Source organism: Phaethon lepturus, unplaced genomic scaffold (genome assembly GCF_000687285.1).
Source record: "Phaethon lepturus isolate BGI_N335 unplaced genomic scaffold, ASM68728v1 scaffold19870, whole genome shotgun sequence".
NCBI lineage: Eukaryota > Metazoa > Chordata > Aves > Phaethontiformes > Phaethontidae > Phaethon > Phaethon lepturus.
The window spans coordinates 31825-51278 of record NW_010512817.1 but is presented as its reverse complement, the minus strand read 5'-3'; the positions used below and the strand labels follow the sequence as shown (position 1 = coordinate 51278).

General features: G+C 36.5%; 1 protein-coding gene across 1 annotated transcript in view; it reads left to right on the top strand.

The window, feature by feature from the left end:
• Positions 1 to 19454, top strand: part of ZCCHC11 (zinc finger, CCHC domain containing 11) — a 40989-nt gene that overhangs the window by 14340 nt on the left and 7195 nt on the right. Inside the window, exons 8-26 of the mRNA XM_010288359.1 lie at positions 429 to 555; positions 1565 to 1684; positions 2071 to 2292; positions 2440 to 2614; positions 4505 to 5247; positions 5793 to 5943; positions 6529 to 6615; positions 8045 to 8148; positions 8543 to 8600; positions 8695 to 8798; positions 9453 to 9542; positions 11750 to 11863; positions 12976 to 13053; positions 13446 to 13623; positions 14059 to 14106; positions 14204 to 14286; positions 16252 to 16363; positions 18044 to 18220; positions 19181 to 19278. Of these exons, the coding sequence (XP_010286661.1) occupies positions 429 to 555; positions 1565 to 1684; positions 2071 to 2292; positions 2440 to 2614; positions 4505 to 5247; positions 5793 to 5943; positions 6529 to 6615; positions 8045 to 8148; positions 8543 to 8600; positions 8695 to 8798; positions 9453 to 9542; positions 11750 to 11863; positions 12976 to 13053; positions 13446 to 13623; positions 14059 to 14106; positions 14204 to 14286; positions 16252 to 16363; positions 18044 to 18220; positions 19181 to 19278 (2869 nt within the window). The remainder of the gene's footprint in view (positions 1 to 428; positions 556 to 1564; positions 1685 to 2070; positions 2293 to 2439; positions 2615 to 4504; positions 5248 to 5792; positions 5944 to 6528; positions 6616 to 8044; positions 8149 to 8542; positions 8601 to 8694; positions 8799 to 9452; positions 9543 to 11749; positions 11864 to 12975; positions 13054 to 13445; positions 13624 to 14058; positions 14107 to 14203; positions 14287 to 16251; positions 16364 to 18043; positions 18221 to 19180; positions 19279 to 19454) is intronic.

Here is a 19454-nt window from a genome sequence, read left to right as displayed (position 1 = left end):
GAAGCAAACCGAAAGTTTTTAGAGCAGCTGTTATTGTGGTCTTACCAACTCTTAATAAGCAGCAGGCTGGGGGTTTGATTGGTTGATTGATTTGGTATGTGAAAGACATACATGGAGTTGAGTTGCATAATTGTTAAGATTGCACAATTAAGAAGTGGTAGAACTTAGAGCAAATTCTTTATGCTATTTTATATTTTTAGCAGTAATGAACTTCTCAAAGTTCTAGATACAACTGATGGGTTAATGGTAAAAAGTATGTAATTATATTCTGTAGCTTTTGTTTAAAAAGTTCAGGTTCTTACATCGGGAGACACTGATGCATGTTTTTATTATGGTGGATGTGATGCTCCATCTCCCCCGCACCTAAAGTATCATCTGTATATACAAGGTGATAACTCTTCTTATCTGTTTTACATTTGTAATTGCAGTGGTTTGACATGTAAAGTAAGTGCTAGAAATGATGTGGCTTGCCTCACAACTGACCTGCTGGCTGCACTTGGTAAACTGGAGCCTGTCCTTATTCCCTTGGTTTTGGCTTTCCGCTACTGGGCTAGAGTAAGTTTAAAAATATTGAGGATAATTAAATGTGTTTATTTCCTTTTTTTAAGTACTGCATACAATGTAATGTGTGATATACCATGAATGTGTCTGTAGAAAAGAACTTCATGCCACTAGTTCACCTCTTTCCTTAACAGGCCAGAATGAGACTGAAGATTTTGGTGTGAAACTGTAAATACATATGAAGCTTCCACTATTCTGTTAGCAAGCTATTACACTAGTTCCTTAAAACTAGTTAATTGATCCTTGAAAACCAGCTCAACAGAGCAATCGGGTCTCAAACTTTCTGCTATTGAGGTCACATTGCAAAAAGTTAACTTGCTCAAAAAAGGGTCTGTTGTCATAGCCTGCTGTACCTCTTGCAAATGTCAATGGTGATCACAGGAACCAAGTTACGATGTTCACAGCCAGCATTTAACTGTCTTGTAATTCAGTCCTGAAATTGCTGCCAGGCCATACTTGACTTGCAATGTCTTGGCTTTATTGAAAAATCAGTTGCATGATATTATTATTGTTGCTTGATTTAGCAAGGTGTTTTTAACAAAAATTCGTGTTTTACAACATCTAAGCAGCAGTAGAAACGACAAAGAACTGTCCAATATGTTTATTACATCTCTCTTGAGTTCCCATAGGAGAGATCAGTATCAGGTTACAGCCAGATGCGTAGAATCCCCATATCCATACATGAGATATCGCAGAACAACGAAAACCTGATAGTTGACTGAAATTCTAGCTAGGAACATAAATGTGTCCCACATTCACAAAATGTGATAAAACTGAAGATAATAACAGAAAATAAAATAGTATAACTTAAGGCACTGTATGAATTAGTATAATTTGCACTTTGTGTGTGGCATTGCATGACCACTGCAGTTTCCGAGATAAAAGATTTTCTGTTTCACTCTAGTGTGTATCTCACATTTCTTTAATATTTGTCCTTTTATAACAGATTTGGAATTAGAACGCTGATGTTAAATCATAAAAGTAATGATTTATTCTCTTACAGCTCTGTCACATTGACTGTCAGGCTGAAGGTGGGATTCCCTCATATTCCTTTGCCTTAATGGTGATATTTTTTCTTCAACAAAGAAAACCACGTATTTTACCATCCTATTTGGGCAATTGGGTAAGTGCTTTGGTAATATAGTAACCTTATAGTGAAATTGTTGATGTTATTTCTGTGTTCTGCAAGGTCATAAAATGTGCAGAATTTGATTGCCTAAGAAGTTTATAAATAAAACGCATTGGTACTTAATCCTCACACAGTTGATGCCTGATGATTCTGATGACTTTTAAGAAGAAGCAGCTGTTGTAGCCAGTGCAATTGTGTCATGCTGTATTTTGGAGAAAAGGCAAATACTTTCTTTTTTTAATTCTCTGAATTTATTTCTCTGACATGCGTTATTCTTGAGTGGAATAAATATCACAATTGTCAGTGTTACTTTTGGTGAAAACTTTTGGTTGTATGTATTGTATACAGTCTTGTTTCAGAGCTACTTTAATTGTTATTAGATTGAAGGTTTTGATTCAAAGAGGCCAGATGACCACCAGCTGAAAGGTATAGAAGAAGAGGAGTTTGTACGGTGGGAGTACAAACCACCAACAAATGGTGCAGCAAAAAACTCAGTTGGAGTGGAAAGTAAAACTAAAGTTGAACAACAAAAAGGTGGTGGTAAAAAGGTAGCAAGCTCAGAAGTGGACAACCAAAGTAATGCAAAGGAGAAACATGGCAATGTAAGTCATGACTTTATTTCATTGAAAACCATATTCTATTGTTTGTCCCTGATTGTATCTTTAAACATTAATATTGGATGGAACCAGGAAGAAACCAGGAGTTTTCATTTCTTACTGCAGCTGAGCATTCTTGTCCATGTGTTTCAGTCTCTATTAGCATTCAAAACCCCTCACCAAGTTTCACTGGGGCAACTGTGGTTAGAACTGTTGAAGTTTTACACACTGGAATTTGCTTTGGAGGAATATGTCATCAGCATACGGGTACAAGAACTCTTAACCAGAGAGAATAAAAACTGGCCTAAAAGGCGAATAGCCATTGAAGGTAGGATAATACCCTTTTCTAGTTCTATAGTCATCCTCCATTATTATCTTTATTTACCTAATACTTACAGATCTGTCACAAGAAGTCTGGACAATAAACTAAATCAATAATTGGAGGAGAAAGTAAATTTTTTTTCTATATTTTGTCAGCTATTTAGTCAGTTTCAAGACAAATTTTCTGTTTAGTGCTACTTTTTGCAACTCTGGTCCTTGAAGTACGAAGTGTAAATTTGTCTCACTGTTTCTTGTCATTCTGTTCTTATCTCTGTTTCATTCTTTCTGTAAGTTATTATTTATTCCTTTTTAATAATTCTGATATTATGAATTTTCAGCACCTCTAGCTGCATTTCCAAAAACCATGATGTATTTTGAGTGTTACCAGCTATCAGTTTGTTTCTTCTGACTCTTAATGCAGATTGAGTAGAGAGGTTAGCTCTGATCAGAGTGAACTGGAGCAAACCGATTAAAGTAACACACCCACACACCACCCTCTGTTGTCCCTTTCCCTGTTGGTAGTATTTCCATGTTGTGAAACTGAAAGGGAAGTGCTTTTGTCAGGGAGTGAGACCATATGAATTTGATGATAATACATACCCTGAATTACATACGTTGGGGAGAGAAAGGAAGAAAATTATTTTGTCATTACTTCTGGAAGACATCTTTATTCAGTTCCTCAACTCAGAAAAATATGTAAACAGTACTTAAAAGGGGAAGTCACAGAGCAATGTATGGCATTCTGAATTGGCCTTAAGAATAGGGAAATCGGGTATTTCAGGAAGGTTAAGAAACCATTTAAGGTGGTATTTTTATAAAAGCATAAATAATGAATTTTGGACACTTTCTAGAGATGTTGATGAAGTAGCTTTTCTGTAACACACAAGGTGATGGAGAGAACAAGGAGAAATAGGTCAAAGAGAATCGTAAGTTACTAAAGGTATGTTGAAGGACAAGTCAGTAACGTACAAGAAAAGCGAGAAGGAAAAGTAAAAAGGAGAAAAGCAAGCAATGAATTGTTGAGGCACGTGTTGAATTTTGAGATCACTCCTGTGGCTTTAATTTCCTTTCCCAATTCTTTTCTTTCAATCATCTTTAGCTAGAGAGTTTTAAAACTAGTGTTTATTCAGCATGTGGGAAACTAAAACCTGTAAGATGAAAGGGCAAGTTGAGGAAGAAACAGGAAATAATTTCAAAAAACAGATTGCATTCTGTTTCTGATACCTGCTATTGTTGGTCTTTTTGTGGTGTTTTTGTTTGTTTTATGTTTTTTGTTTTTAATTTTTGCCTTTTTTTAATGTTAAGTTTGTAACTGAAATTATGAAGTAACAGAATCTCAGTTTGATGCTATCTTCCCAGGCAAACTTATAGCAACTATGCAAGTGCTCTTTTTACTTGGAAAGCATGTTTGATCTAGAAATCGCTAGGAAGGACTAAGAATGAAACCTGGTGAGATTGGTTCATATAATCCTTATAACCTTAATGTTACTCTTAGAGAAATTAATTTCTTAAAGGAAATGCAAATCCTTCTTCAGTGAAGGAAAAAGTCCAGGCAGGCCTGCATTTATTTTGCCTTTGTATGTTTATTTTCATTTCTAGTTAGAAATTTACGATAATATAATGGTACAATATACCTGTGGTTTTCTTTTTAAATAACACTATTTAGAATGGTTTATGTTAGCCAACCATTCTGGGCCACACATGTGTTGTGTTTCTTATGGAAGAAGTCCAAAAAAACTTGCGGGCCCTACATTCTCTTAAGTATATCCAAATAAAATTCTGGGTTATATTGTAAGAATCTCTTTTTAACTGCCGTATCATAACTTAGGTATTTCAGCTGCTTTAGTGAAATGTAGAAATTAAAGATTACTAATGAAATTGTTCTTTTTCTTCCTAGATCCATTTGCACTAAAGAGGAATGTTGCACGAAGTCTAAATAGCCAGATGGTATTTGAGTACATCCTGGAGCGATTTAGGACAGCGTATAAATATTTTGCATGTCCACAAAGTAAAGATGGGATTAAATCCAAACCAGATACCAAGAAAAAAGAAAAAGGGAAAATTAATAATAAGAAATCCACAAGATCTGAAGAGCCTGTAGCCAACTGTTGCCTTCTACAAGGGGAAAAAGTTGTAGATAAACAAAATGTAGGAAGTGGATGTAACATACCAGAGAATGAACTTGAATGTAATGAAATGGTAGAAGCTGTAGCTTCTAGATGTACTTCCAAGAACGTAGAATCTCTGCTACTTTCAACATTGGACTCTAGTTATGATGAAGATAAAGAAGCAGCTTTATCCCTTATTTCTAATGAATGCTGTGAATTAAAGCAAAAATCACTTAAAGAGAGGGATGATCTAGAAATTTCAGTTTGTGTAACTGAAGGTGAGCTAAGCCACCATTGTAACTGCAGTGAACATCAGCCCTGTAACACAAATTCCAGTAATGAATTTTCTGATGCTGAAAGTAGACAGAGTTTGGTAACAGAGTCTTCTCTGAAGAATATGTGCACTGGCACACCAGCTACCTCGCCCAACTGCAAAGCAATGGTGGAAGCTCATGATCTCAAAGATGAAGGCAGACTCTCTACAGAAGAAATGCATTATGTGTTTGATAAGTTTATTTTGACTTCAGGAAAGGTAAGCTGTGTATTTAAGCAGTGCTGGTCATGTATCAGCAGGCTGTTACTTTTAAATCACTAAAACTGAGGGTGGATGGATGACAGCATTCTCCCAGTGTTTGTTTCAGTCTGAGTGGTAGCTCTAGCCTTTTTAGAGTACCTGTTATTGAGAACTGGAAAACACCAAACGAGTATGCCATTTGGATGAGATGGTCTGTTGCCCCCATCTTATGCAAAATTTTCTGATTGAAGAAGAAAAAAAAATTTCCTGGATTTTGATTTTTGGTTGTTTTGTGGGGGTTTTTCCCCCCTTCCTCTCCTACTTTCTTGTAGAATTTCCAGGTGCTCTTGGGCACTGTGAGAACTAAGTGCAGCCTGTTGAGAGCTGTTCTTGTGTTCTTTGTAGAGATTCTGTTGCTGTTCACATGTTAAGTGTTCTTGGTTGCATGACTTAAATAAAAATATAAAATGGAAATGTTAGGTTTGTTGAACTATTTTAAAAGTAAAGTTGCATTTGTGCACTTTTTTTTTTAATTACTCCCTGCCCTACCTCCCCCCCCCCAGCCACCAACTATAGTATGCAGCATCTGCAAACGGGATGGACATTCCAAAAATGACTGCCCAGAGGATTTCAAGAAAATTGATCTAAAACCACTACCGCCAATGACAGACAGATTTCGGGAAATACTTGATATAGTGTGTAAAAGATGTTTTGGTAAGTTGGAAAGGCGTTTGTACTCCACTGTAAGCTGTGGACTCTAATCTGGAAAAAAACCCCAACAACTTCAGGGTTAAATTACTTATTCCAGTAGCTTCAATTGGAAGAAGCTCTTCAGATACCCTAGGCTATAAATTCATCAATATTTTTATTTTCATATAACTAATGGTTGTGATATCAAATTCTAATAACAGATTTTTAGAATACTATACAGGATTTTTCAGTGGGTTTGTAAAAAGTTACTAGTGTTCCCAGAAATTAGGGTCTGGGCAAAAAACTAGTTTTTGGGTTTGTGAAATTCTATGCCGCCTTTTGGAAAAAGCCCCTTTTGGATGCTGGGTGGACTAACCTTGGCTGTATGCCAGGTGCCCACCAAGCTGCTCCTGTGTTTGAATAATTGCAGAAAAATCAGACGTCTGAAATAAAATCCTAACAACTCTATCATAAAAAAAGAAAAACACATATTCAAGGAAAGTAAATATAACAAAAAAAAAAGGTATCCAATACTTTTAATTAGCTGAAAAAGATTTTTGAGGCAGCTGAATGTCACGTCTGACTGTGTTTTAACTTGTTTTTATTTAGATGAATTATCCCCTCCTTTATCTGAGCAACAAAATAGAGAACAAATTCTGGCAAGTTTGGAAAGATTTATTCGAAAAGAGTATAATGGTATGTAACGGTAGTGATTCTTGATAATGCTTTTTTCACTCATGTTGTCTAGAGCATGAAGATATAATTTGTCTCATTTCTCATTATTGCTTGTTTTCCTTGTTTAAAGCAGTGGCATCTCTTTTCCCCCGTATGTAAAGCTATCTTGCAGATTTCTAAACTGAACGTCCCTCAGTGCTATTCCATGGAACTGTCCCTAGGGTGGAGGGAGCACTGCAAGAGTAATAATTCAGTTACAGGAGTATCATCGTCAGGATGAAAATAAGTTTGAATAGGCCCTGGCCAGTTGGGTTTAGTGTTATCTGGGTCATGGGCCAAGTACTTTTGTTGCCTAGTCATCAGTGTTTAAGTATCTTGGAAATCTTGATGAGTTATTTATCTTCAGATCCCTTTATAAAATAGGCAAAAGTATTTTACTGCAATGATGGAAGTCAGAGATGGAAAGTGATTTTTTTTGGAGGTGGTGTAAAACACTGCTAGAGCCAGGTACCAAACCCAGGTCTCCTGAATTACAGTCCGTTGCTTTACACAGAGGGCCATCCATTCTGCTGTAGCTGGCCAGTGATCAAGGAACTGTGAATTACACTTCATTCACTGGCTCTGCCCTCCACTACTGGCTGCAGCTAAGGATTGAGACCTGTTTAAGAACCGTGAAAGACTTAAGATTTCCGATTCTATCAAAAGTTAGAAAAAAGCTGTGAATAGGTGTTATATATGTTTTTCCTAGCATTGATTTCAGTTGAACAGGTAAATGTATTCTTTTCAGTTAGGAAGAAATTGCTTCCTCTCAGTTACGTAATTTTGCTTTCCTTTACAAGAATGAAAATACATTATAATACTGTGTTTCAAACAAAAATACAAACAAAATAATTGGGAAAGAATGTTCCATAAAGTATATTGATCATATTGCTTTTATCTTCTTGAACAGTATGTTATGGTTACAGAAACTTACTGATTGACCAAATTTAATAATCACAGGAAAAGTATGCAAGCTAGATAAAGTATGAGTGGAATCAGAAATATTGCGTGGACTGCCTTAAGAATAGCTCTGTCTTTTCTGTGAGGTAAAGCTATACTGGTGACTGGGTTTGCACATTGTTTTGATTCGTTTAAAACAGAAAAATGCAGTTGCATGTCACAAAACATTGCACCACATTTAGAGATGCCATTTAATGGTTATAGTATCTCTGTAATATACCTCACTAATAAAAATTACCTGGGCTTTATCCTGTGTTACTTTCTAGAAATAATTTCTAAAGTATTGTGCTTCCTCCTTTATCAAAAGTGAAGTCTTAGAAGTGACATGGTTATCTCTCTCTTAAAGCGCGTTTTTTATGGGCATATACATATCTCAAGCAATATTCCATAGTAAGCACTTACCATTCAACTGTAAAAGATTTATCTCTTTTTGGTCTACTCTTTTGGTCAGACAAAGCCAGACTTTGCTTGTTTGGCTCTTCAAAGAATGGGTTTGGATTTCGGGACAGTGATCTAGATATCTGCATGACGTTAGAAGGACATGAAAATGCAGAGGTAAGAGTTTTGAAATTGATAAAATTTATTATTTTAAATTAAATAATTCTTTTAAGGTTTTTTAATTCAGTTACGATTTCTGTACACAGCAAAGGTAAGATTTTGCTAGTAGCACATTGGCTTGTTGCACTCTGGAAGCACTCTACTCTGCACAATGGAAGCGAGATAGAGTCTATTTTACTTTTAAAGCCTTATAGACAAATTTAATGTACTGTAGATGTCCACATAGACAATACGAGTCACCAGTTTACATGAATTCATGTGCTGGCTTATTGCATGCTTCTTTTTGTACGTAGACTTTTCCGCACGGAAATATGTATTTGATAGTCAATGTGCTTGTTGGGATAGGATCCATGTTTTAACATCTGAAGCTGTGATATTTGTTTTTTCCTAGAAATTAAACTGTAAAGAAATAATAGAAGGTTTGGCAAAAGTTCTTAAGAAGCATCCAGGTAGGTGTTTTAAAGTATTATTTGTTTTGTATTTACATCTACTATATACGTAGTTAATGGAAATGTTTTATGTACTAAAGTGTTGCTTCCCCAGGTTTGAGAAACATCTTGCCTATAACGACAGCCAAAGTGCCTATAGTAAAATTTGAACACAGACGAAGTGGCTTAGAAGGAGATATCAGTTTATACAATACATTGGTAAGCATGTGCTTGTGTTTGGTTTTGTGTTCAAAGAAAGATTTTTAATTCATTGTAACTCACTCAATCATTTGAGGGAATAGTTTTGAAACCAGAATTAAAATGCTTTTGTGTGTTTGGTTCTTTTTCCTACATTATTTAAATGCAGTGGCCCACACCCTCCGCCCGACCCAAGTAGCTGTATAACCTGACAGCAGAACACCACACACAAAGCATTTTTGTGAATGCTTCTGAAAAGCTGTTAGTGCCACATTTACCGTGGCCTTTCTGCCATCATGAATAGTAAATCTCATTCTGGCTTACATCTAGCACAATGAAATTGCATGACTTCTTATGTAATGGGCTGACATTCACCTGTGAAAAAGATGCAGTTTGTGGAATTTGTTCGCATGTGAGTGCTCTTACAGACTTAAGTTTAGATTTTTCTTTGCTGGTGTTTTCCAAGGTTGTTCTTGTTGTTACTGCATTAATACTGTCCTGATTACACCTTTCATGTATGTTTGTGCAGGAAATGTTGCCTGAATTTTATGGAATATTTTAGTGATTTTTTTGCCCTTTAATTGTATTATGCACCTCCTGTGCTTGAACTGCAGACTATACTATAATTAACCATAAATTACATTGAAATACCTGTTTGTTTGTTTGTTTTCCCAGGCGCAGCATAACACAAGAATGCTGGCTACATACGCAGCTATTGATCCTAGAGTGCAATATCTGGGCTATACAATGAAAGTTTTTGCAAAGGTAATATGAAAAGAAAAGTATTTATTTGTGTAATACAGTGTTTTCTGATACAGCAACTGAGTTTTCTTTTGCTAATACAAACTGGAAAGGAGACAGTAGAATGCTATTAATATGAAGTGCATTTTCTTAAGCTGACAATGCTCCATCTGATAGTGTGTGTCAGAATGAAGTTCTTTAGTCCTATTGTCTTCTGCTATCACAGAATCATTAAGATTGGAAACGACCTTCAAGATAAAGTCCAACCATTAACCCAACACCACTATGCCCCCTAAACCATGTCCTGAAGCACCACGTCCACATGTTTTTTGAACACTTCCAGTGCTGGTGACCCTACCATCTCCCTGGGCAGCCTGTTCCAATGCTTGACCACTCTCTCCCTAAAGAAATTTTTCCTAATATCTAATCTAAACCTCCCCTGACGCAACTTCAGGCCATTTCCTCTCATCCTATCACTAGTCACTTGGGAGAAGAGACCAACACCCACCTTGCCACAACCCCCTTTCAGGTAGTTGTAGAGAGTGATAGGGTCTCCCCTCAGCCTCCTCCAGACTGAATAACCCCAGTTCCCTCACCCGTTCCTCGTAAGAGGATTGAAAGATTGAACTATCTGTTGAAAGATTTCCAAGAGAAAGCTGATGAAAGGAAAACTTCCTTTTTTTTTTTTCTTTCGATTTCAAACAAACTACAATCCAAAAAAAAAAAACAAAACACCCCACCCCAAACAAACAAACGAAACCAGAAAAAATGGTAACTGTGAGATGTAGGGGCATGTGGCTGTGCATGGGTGTCCCAAGTCTCCATATCTAGGACTAGCCCAGAGATTACTGCAGTTTTCTTCTGGCCTACATGCCTTGTTTTACTTCCTGTAAAAGTCAGGAGTAGGAATGGATTGATGAATGAATGCCTAAGTTTCTACTTGATGTGCCAAGGACATACGCTTGACTCTAAGAATTTGGAAATATCACATACGAAAACTCCTGCATCTTTTTTTCTAATGATATGCTATCAAAGTGTTATACTATGCAGCCTTTCATAATTAAAACATGTTGTTTCTTTTTATTCAAGCACAAATACACTCCCCAAACGCATCCAAAAGAAGCTTAGTGAAATGGGGGCAAATAAAAAACAGCTATAAAGTGTAACATGCTACCAGATGTTAATGTAATAAAATGTATCAAGATGAATAAAATAGCTTTGTTCCGGAATGGAATGGACATGTTCATTATACTGTCACCAAGACTAGTAATTATTTTTTGGGGTGTAGTCACAGTAGTGCAGAATATTGCCATGTCTATTCTGTGTCCAGATTAAAAATGCCTTTTGTTGATGATAATGAATTTTCCATTTTTTGGTAGTATTGCATACTATTGTATACATTCTAATAATCTTGCTGTAAAGACCAAGTTTCCAAGTTGTGGGACATATACTCTTGAATACGTTTATGAAGGTGACTTCATAGCTATCCAGATACTCTCTGTTTAAGCAAAATGCTTCCTCCTCTGTTTGTATTGGCAGAAAAACCAGGAGCAACTGTTGCTGCTGTTAGTAATGTGAAAGTAATTTCTGAATCCCTGTTTTTTCCAGACCTAGGAGGTTAAAAATGTGTTTGTTACGATACATGCTTGAAGCAAAGGGTAGCTTAGAAGCAGGTGCTGTAGAAAGGTTATACTGTAATAAGATTTTCAAGCATAGTAAGGTAATTCACTGATGTTTGTTTTATGCTGTGTTGCACAGGCTGGACCGTGGTTTAATTAGGTATATGTATGTATGCTAGCAAAATGCCAGGTATTGCCTAAGTTGTCAGTATGACCTACTTGCCTGTTAATTAACTATTAAAAAAGAAAAGAGAGAAACCAAAACAGTAAGAAATCATAGAAACAGAAAAATTAAGTTTTACAGTATTGAAACCTGGATATCAGATGTGGAGGTTTGTTTTGGGGTTTTTGATTTGTTTTTTTCAATTTGGCACACTGGAGAAAAAAAAAAGGTATTTTGGTGATGAGAAGTTTTTTCTGGTTTTATGTTAGTCAAATTATGTTATGGGTTTGCCAGATGACACTTGACTCAAGGAGATTTAGTTTTCAGGCTTTAGTTATGAGATGAATATATTTCATGATATATGGTGAGGTTTCTGTTTGCTGACATAGTTGTTAGTCTTGAGTAATAAAATGTTAATTCAGTATTTTGTTTAAAATGTATTTTTTCAGCGCTGCGACATTGGTGATGCATCCCGTGGTAGTCTATCTTCATATGCTTATATTCTTATGGTTTTGTACTTTCTACAACAGAGAAATCCACCGGTTATTCCAGTTCTTCAGGAGGTAGGTTTTCAGAAAAAGAAGCTATGAAAACAGATGCACTGTTTCCTCAAGCTGAATATGAGAAGTATGGGATTTTAGGATTAGGGGGATGAATGAAATATGGGGCCCTCCTGCATTAGCAGATTCCTGACTCCTGCTTGGTTTTAGTGGGTAAAACTTACCAAGAAAATTACAACAAACTGGGAATCTGTTGGACCTAAATTCTGCTGTTACATTTACTTTGGGATTTTGGTCTTATGATGATACTTATGCTGAACAGGATAGAAAAATAATTGGCAGGTGGTATGGAGAGAAGCGAACTGTAATTATGAGACTGTGCCAGATGCTCTTGAGATGCAAGTCCAGCTCTTCCATTGGTTATTGTCAGAAGCATTACTAATTGCTCAACACTTTATCTGTGAGAGAAAAAGTATATTTTATGATTTGATGGGGGGCGGGGGGAAGACAACTAATACTTTGGTACAACTTTAATGATTCTATTTTACATGTGCCAGGAAACTTTATTAAGAAAATAACATTCTGTACCTCCATTGCATGGGTGGGGAGAGTATAATTAGTCAGCTATCTACGTCTTTCTGGATACACTCTGGAACTCCCAAGCACTTCTGAAAATTATCCCTTTTTGACTTTTTTCTTGTCTGCGTACAAGAGGAAAATTGGCTTAAGCACTGCAGTTGAGACTCAGACTTTCTTGCTGATACTTTAGTAGTGGTTGGGGGTTGTTATTTTATTGCTAGTCTGAGAGTACATTTAAATAACAGTGGAATTTCCCCTTGGCTTTGCAAAAGTCAAAATGTAATGGGAGTCACATAAAGTCTCCTTAGAGATTTTGTGGGCAAGAGAGATGTTGGAATCTTGATGAGGTAATTCAGTCATGTTTTCTCAGTTGCAAAGACCAAGTGAAAATAAAATATCCAAGTAATTTGAGAGAGGCATAGCAGTAATGCAGAAATACTTTCAGACTTTTTACCAATGGGAAATTCTGCCTATATAAGAAATAATTGTTAAAATTAAAAGATCTATATTTTTGTGCTATTTCTTACCAGCAAAACTGCAAGTCTTTCATGGGGACTTTGAATTAGAGTGGTAACTGTGTCTCTCTGTTTCGGCAGATATTTGATGGAAAACAGATTCCACAAAGAATGGTGGATGGATGGAATGCTTTTTTCTTTGATGACATGGAAGAATTGGTAATATTCTAATTCTAGAAGAGTCATTAAAACTTAAAGCTTGTTTTTATGGGAAAGTAATATATTTCTAATGGTGTAATATATAAAAAGGTAGTTAAACTTCCATATCCATATTATTATAACTTCCCAAGTGACTTCTGTTTTGCTGAAATCAGCATCTGCTTTTTCTTGGTTTATTTTAAAACGTTTCTACGTAACATAAATCAGGAAAGATACTTTTTACTCTCAATAAACAGTCCCGGATTGGGGTGGTGTTAACTGTAGTGATTTAACCTTACTTTAACCAAGTGAAACTGTTCATGGTGAGCAAACTTGTAATTAGAGAGGTAGTTCAGATGGAGAAGTACTCCAATAACTGTACCTGTATAAATTTTGCCTTCAATTGCATGCAGAAGAAGCGTCTGCCTTCCCTTGGAAAGAACACTGAATCACTTGGAGAACTCTGGCTAGGGTTGCTGCGCTTCTACACTGAAGAATTTGACTTCAAAGAATATGTGATCAGCATCCGGCAGAAGAAGCTGTTAACTACGTTTGAGAAACAGTGGACATCTAAATGTATTGCCATCGAAGGTACTTATCTGCTGAATTTTTGTTCCATTAATGAGGGAGTGACAAGCACTGTTGCTTGAGGATCTGTTCTCCTTGTTGCACAGGATCTTTATGTGAGGAAACTGCCATCAATGATTAAGAAAAGCATTGTTTGCAAGTGCTACAGCTTATCAACTGAGATTAGATTCCTAACTTTTAATATATGTCAGTAAATTGCTCTTTCTTTATTACGGTTAGTCACATATTTTTAAAACACCCAGCACTGCTTTGCTATCATCTACTCTGTGAATGCATTTAAAATGATCTTGTTAAAGATGTCGCTGCTCATTGCAGGGAGTTTGGACTAGATGACCTTTAAAGGTCCCTTCCAACCCAAACTATTGTATGAAAATAAAAATTTTTGTTGCAGCATATTTTTTCCAACTCTGATTTGTTTTTCGCCCCATCTTTACACAGATCCTTTTGACTTGAATCATAATCTTGGTGCTGGAGTCTCTAGGAAAAGTAAGCTATTAATGTCTACTAATGATTAATGTTTACTAATTTCTAAAGTGTTGTGCCTTTTCTGTTGTTTTCCAATAACTTTGTCTTTCTTCAATAGTGACCAATTTCATAATGAAGGCATTTATCAATGGGAGAAAATTATTTGGTACCCCTTTCTACCCAACTGTTGGAAGAGAAGCTGTAAGTTTTCATAGCTTTTAGTATGTTTTTTACTTTGCATTGTCCACTGAATTGATGCATCCAGAGCAAATCTCTTGAATGTATTTATCAGTTCAGTATGTAAAATATATGTAATTATACATCATCTACATAAAATGAACAGCTTAATAATAATATTGGGCTTCTGCAATAAAAAATTCACAAGAGTAGTTGGATGGATGATGGGTATTTTTGGCAGGTTTGGGGAAAGTTTGGTTTTTGGTTTTCGTTTTTATAAAACTTTCATTGTGTGACGTTAAGTATGGCAGAAAAGTGTGAAATCGGCTACAAACCCCAGAAACAGCTTTAGGAAATTCACTGGCTCTTCATATAGCTAAAGAAAAAAGACTCACGAGATGTTACATTCTACTTATTTTTCCAGTGGCTGGGGAAAGTAAGGATTGGTGCGTAAGGAAGGAAAAGGGCTATCATCAACTTTTAAATTTTTTTTTTTGTCAGTTAACCTTCAAAATTTACATAGTGAGTCAGGGTCAGGAATGTGTCCATGCGACATCGTATTAGAGAGAGTACTCCTTTGTGCTACAAGATCCAGTCATTGATGCATAATAAATAACTATTTTTTATATGAACAAATAAATAAGCTGGAATTAATATTTTTAACATCTAGTTAGAAAGGTGTTTTGTAAGACATTTTGGAGCACTGTTCTCCCAGTGGCTTTCAACAGGGTTTCTGTTTCGAAGGGATTTTGAAAATCTTTTGAAAGCTTTTATTTCCCCTTATCCTTCCCTATCTTCTCTTTTCCATTTGCTTACTTTATCTGTGTTTTTCAGAGTTCATGTTAAATGTTCTTTGATGCAGTGACTGTGTTATGTTTTGTGCTGTCCTTAATAAAATAGGACCTGTTTTTATTGGGGCTTTTGAGTACTACTGTATCAACAAATAATAATAAATTACAGTGTGGATGTAGTTATCTATAACTGACAACTATGTGAGTGTATGTAATATTATTGATAATTAGTTTTTTTAATTGTTTGCATAATGTTCAACACAATGCTATAGTGCTTCTGGAAAGCCTGTGCTGTGTGTTTGTATATCTGTTTGTTTGTGTCGTTCAGCCTCATCTTAGATTTTCACTGAGCATTTTACGTAAGGATAAAAGGTAGGACAGAAAGCAGCCTTGGTATGCAAATGAGCTGTCTGTTATGTGAAGGAAATAATGCCAGTAGTGTTACATAGCATTTTATATCTCCAAAGTGCCCAGCAAAGAAGGAATTCTTGATCTGCTTCCTAAGCCAATGCCCTCTATTGCAGCTTAGTGGTACAGAGAGGAAACTGTAGCAAAAAGTTTCATTCCACAGCAGGACTTTGTTCCCAAGCTGGGGTTAGGACATTTCTATTTGTACCTCTATTTCAATCTTTCAGCAAGATAAGTACTTTCACAACATTTATGTTGCTCGGAGGCTGTACACTGGCCTTTGCGCGGACACACATCAGAACTTGCAGCTGTCCTTAGCAAATTCCAGAGGAGGGGAGTGATACAGGTCAGTGTGCAGATGCTCCGTCTGTTTCCCACCTGAGCTTTATTCTGTCTAGTGGGATATAATCATGTAATTTGGGCATGGACATAGGCTGCTTCTGAAGGCATACAAGCAGTGACTCAGATACCAAAATAGATCATGTGCAAAAAATTGCCCTCTGAACAGCTTTTGGGGAGGCGGAAGGTAGGCAGCAGGCTGGAGCCAGGATAAGCTGTTTTGCAAATTTAGCCTCTGGCCCTAAGATTAAATACCCCTTTTTAGCCCAAACTGCTCCACATCTCTGAAAAAGCTGCCATCATTTTGGGGAAGAAGAGGAACGGGTGTAATCTAAGTAGTAGTAAAATTTAGGGAACAACAGGAGATCAAAATTGTCCATTTTGCTTTCATTTCTCAGTCTTGTAAGTGAATGGTTTATATATTGTATCTGTCTGATGTATTTTTTGATAGGAATACTTTTTTGACTCAAAAGTGCTGACAGATGGGGAATTGGCACCCAATGACAGATGTTGTCGTGTCTGTGGAAAAATTGGTCACTACATGAAAGACTGTCCAAAGAGGAGGAGGTAAGTAATATATGAAGCTAATGTAAAACCCTTGAAATTAGATCAGGAGAGATTTGGATATTTGAAATTTTCATGTAAATGAAGACTATACTGAATTCCAGAGAAAATCAAAGCTTCATATTTGATCCTCAACTTCCCATCCTGTTTTTGCTTTTCTTAGACTATTTCTGGTCATCGCTTTAAATCTTACTCTGTCTGTGCTTGCATAAACACTCTTAAAATCAACAGTCTATAATATGTTGAGACTTTTTTTTCATGACCTATCTGTAGTTACAGCTTACCTTAAAATTCAGATCACTAAATTATCTTTTCATAGTGTAAACATTCAGATGGAGACCATATTACTTGACTGCACAATTTGTAATGTATTAAAATGGATTTCCTGTAGTGATCATGTTTGGAAGACAGTGTTGAATTTGAATTGTTCTGTAGATCTGATAACGTACCTCTGCAAGGCAGGTAAAAGTTAATTTATTAAAGTCTAGGGGTAGTTAAAATGTACATAGTTAAGGTGCATTTCTGTAACATCATACCAGTGCAGTCACTTGGCGATCTTGCACTTGTACATCAATTGCACTTAGGAGTTTTGGATCCAGTACTTCTGCAAAAGTAGTCCCTAGTACATGCAGGTCAATGTCTCCAAAGAGAGTTTAGCAGGAATCAACAGAGCATATACACTCCTTGCATTTTTACGTCTTTGGATTTTTAATGACCCCACTCAGTGTAGGTTGTCTGACCTCTCCTAAAACCTGTTGAAGCCCTTAAAATGCAGATTAAAACCTGGGCTTTTTTATTTACTCCTTATGTTCAGTTGCATGCTCCATAATTCTTCAAAAGATTCTTGGTTTCTTCCTGCTACAAGTCCATATTTACAGCTTTCTGTTCAGTCGGCAGAGTTCAAGATACATGAAGGTCGACTGGGGCCCTAAGGTCACGGGTTGACTGTTTCTTTCAGCTGCTCCCTTAACATATTCTTCAGAACCACTAGCACATTGAATTGTATCACCTCTTCCCCTACATCTGCCTCAGGAAGAGAGGTTTTGATCTGCTTTTAGCACAAGCTGCTGCTACAGCACAGCCACACAGAATCTCTCTCAAATTGTATATACTGCTCACAAAATAGTGTTAATATTTAACAGTCCTACAGGTATCATGTGGAAAAAGACCTTAATTTCTTGTCTTGGTTCCTGATCACTGGTTCTTCTCCTGTTTGTTGTATTACTACTGAGTGTTTGAAAGAGCCTCAGTGCTTTCTGTCACTGGGTGATTAGCTCAGGGTGCTAATACACTCTTACAGAGAAATATGCCATCTCTAGTCAGGGGGAGGTTATATTTACAAGATAGAGCTAACTTACTGCATATATTCTGACTCAGTGGGATTGTTGCATAGAACTACTACCAAACTAACTGGCAGGCTAAGCCTACTTAACTGCAGGTATAGTTCTGCACTAATAGGCAGATAGCTTCTGGACAATTCTGGGGAGCTTCTAAGTTCGTTAAGTTTGTGCAAACAGGTTGTTAACCAACCCAGATTCTGAAAGTGTTTTTCTGGGATTCCTAAGATGCTTGTATTCTGGTACAGCTGTTGGTTATGTAACCATTTCCTTTGAACATACCAATATAACAACTCTACAGAGATTTTGTGTGTGTGTGTGTGGTTTTGTGATATTGCTAATAAAAATTACTATTCAGGTTGAAGAAAAAGGAGAATGAGAAAGATGATGAAAAAGAAGTGAAAGAAGATGATAGAGAAACAAGAGAGAAAAGGTGTTTCATCTGTGGGGATGTAGGTCATGTTAGAAGAGATTGTCCTGAATTCAAACAAACCCGACAGAGAAATAATAGCATGCCAGGTAAGTTAGTTAATGTGGTGTTAGGACAATTTGAAAGTTCTGAGATTCCTTCTTTCTAGGTTTCTATGCAGACCTGGTAATTATCTTAAATTTCTGCAACTGATGATTTCAGTCATTGCAAATACAGCTTTTAGTGTAAGTGTTGCTATTCTTCAAGTAGAGTAATGCCTCCTGAAGTACAGTCTTTGCATGGGTGGTAAAATGTATTCAGCAGTAAGTATATTGTGTTTCAGGGTATTGCATTATTTGTCTTCCACTCACAGTGGGTGTGTTTAGGAGTAGTAATAATAATGATAACTGAATGCATTTCCTCTTCCAAATGTTTCTCAAATGTTAGCTAACCCTCCATCATCTGTGAGAGGTAAGTAAATGTATTTTCACCAAAAATCAGTGGTCTTAAAGTAACATTTCCAAAAGCATACAGATACATTAGGAAGCTAGATTCAGCTTCCAAATTACTGTTAGTAATTAGAGACAAGTCAAATTGCAAACCCATTCAAATTAGGCCCTTAGGTGCCTGTGGTACTTGAAAAAGCAGGGAAAGCAATCATAAATGAACTTTAGAGAGAACCTTGCAGCTTTTCTGTATTCTGATGTCCCATACTACCCCCCCTTTTTTTTTTTCTTCCTTTACCCAAAACTTTCTGCTGTTGCCATTGCTACTGAAGACTCCACTGCTTACAGCAATAGTGTGGAAACCCGTATAAAGTAGCACTCACAGCTGTTAGCAAAGTGAGCTTTGTTCATGCTAGAATTTGTATTAGTCAGAATTAGCTGCTATTAATGTTGGCTGTTGCCAGCATAGGGAAAACTTTCCACTTAAAGGCAAGGAGAGGTTAAAGTGATTTACCTACTGCGTGTCACATGAGAGTTAAGGTATTGCTGACTCCCAGTTCTATGTTCATTATTCTGTCATCTGTAACCTTGTGTTTCTTATTAACATTTTTGTTCCTTGATTAGGCGCCCAGTTGGTCCGAAGCATGGTAAATTCACAGCTAGTGGCTGTGAGTCAGCAGCAAGTGGAACGACCCTTGCGCACTAGACAGTCATCAGAATGTGTAAGTTCCAATTAGCTATAGTATTGAACTTAAGTAAGCTATAGCAAAGTAGTGATCCTGGGCCATGCTAGGAACAGGTCTGCTCAGTTTTTTCTCAACAGATTCTGGACTTCATAATGACATCATTGCTCTCTGCCAGTTAATGAAACTTTTCATTTATAATATAGTATCTCTTG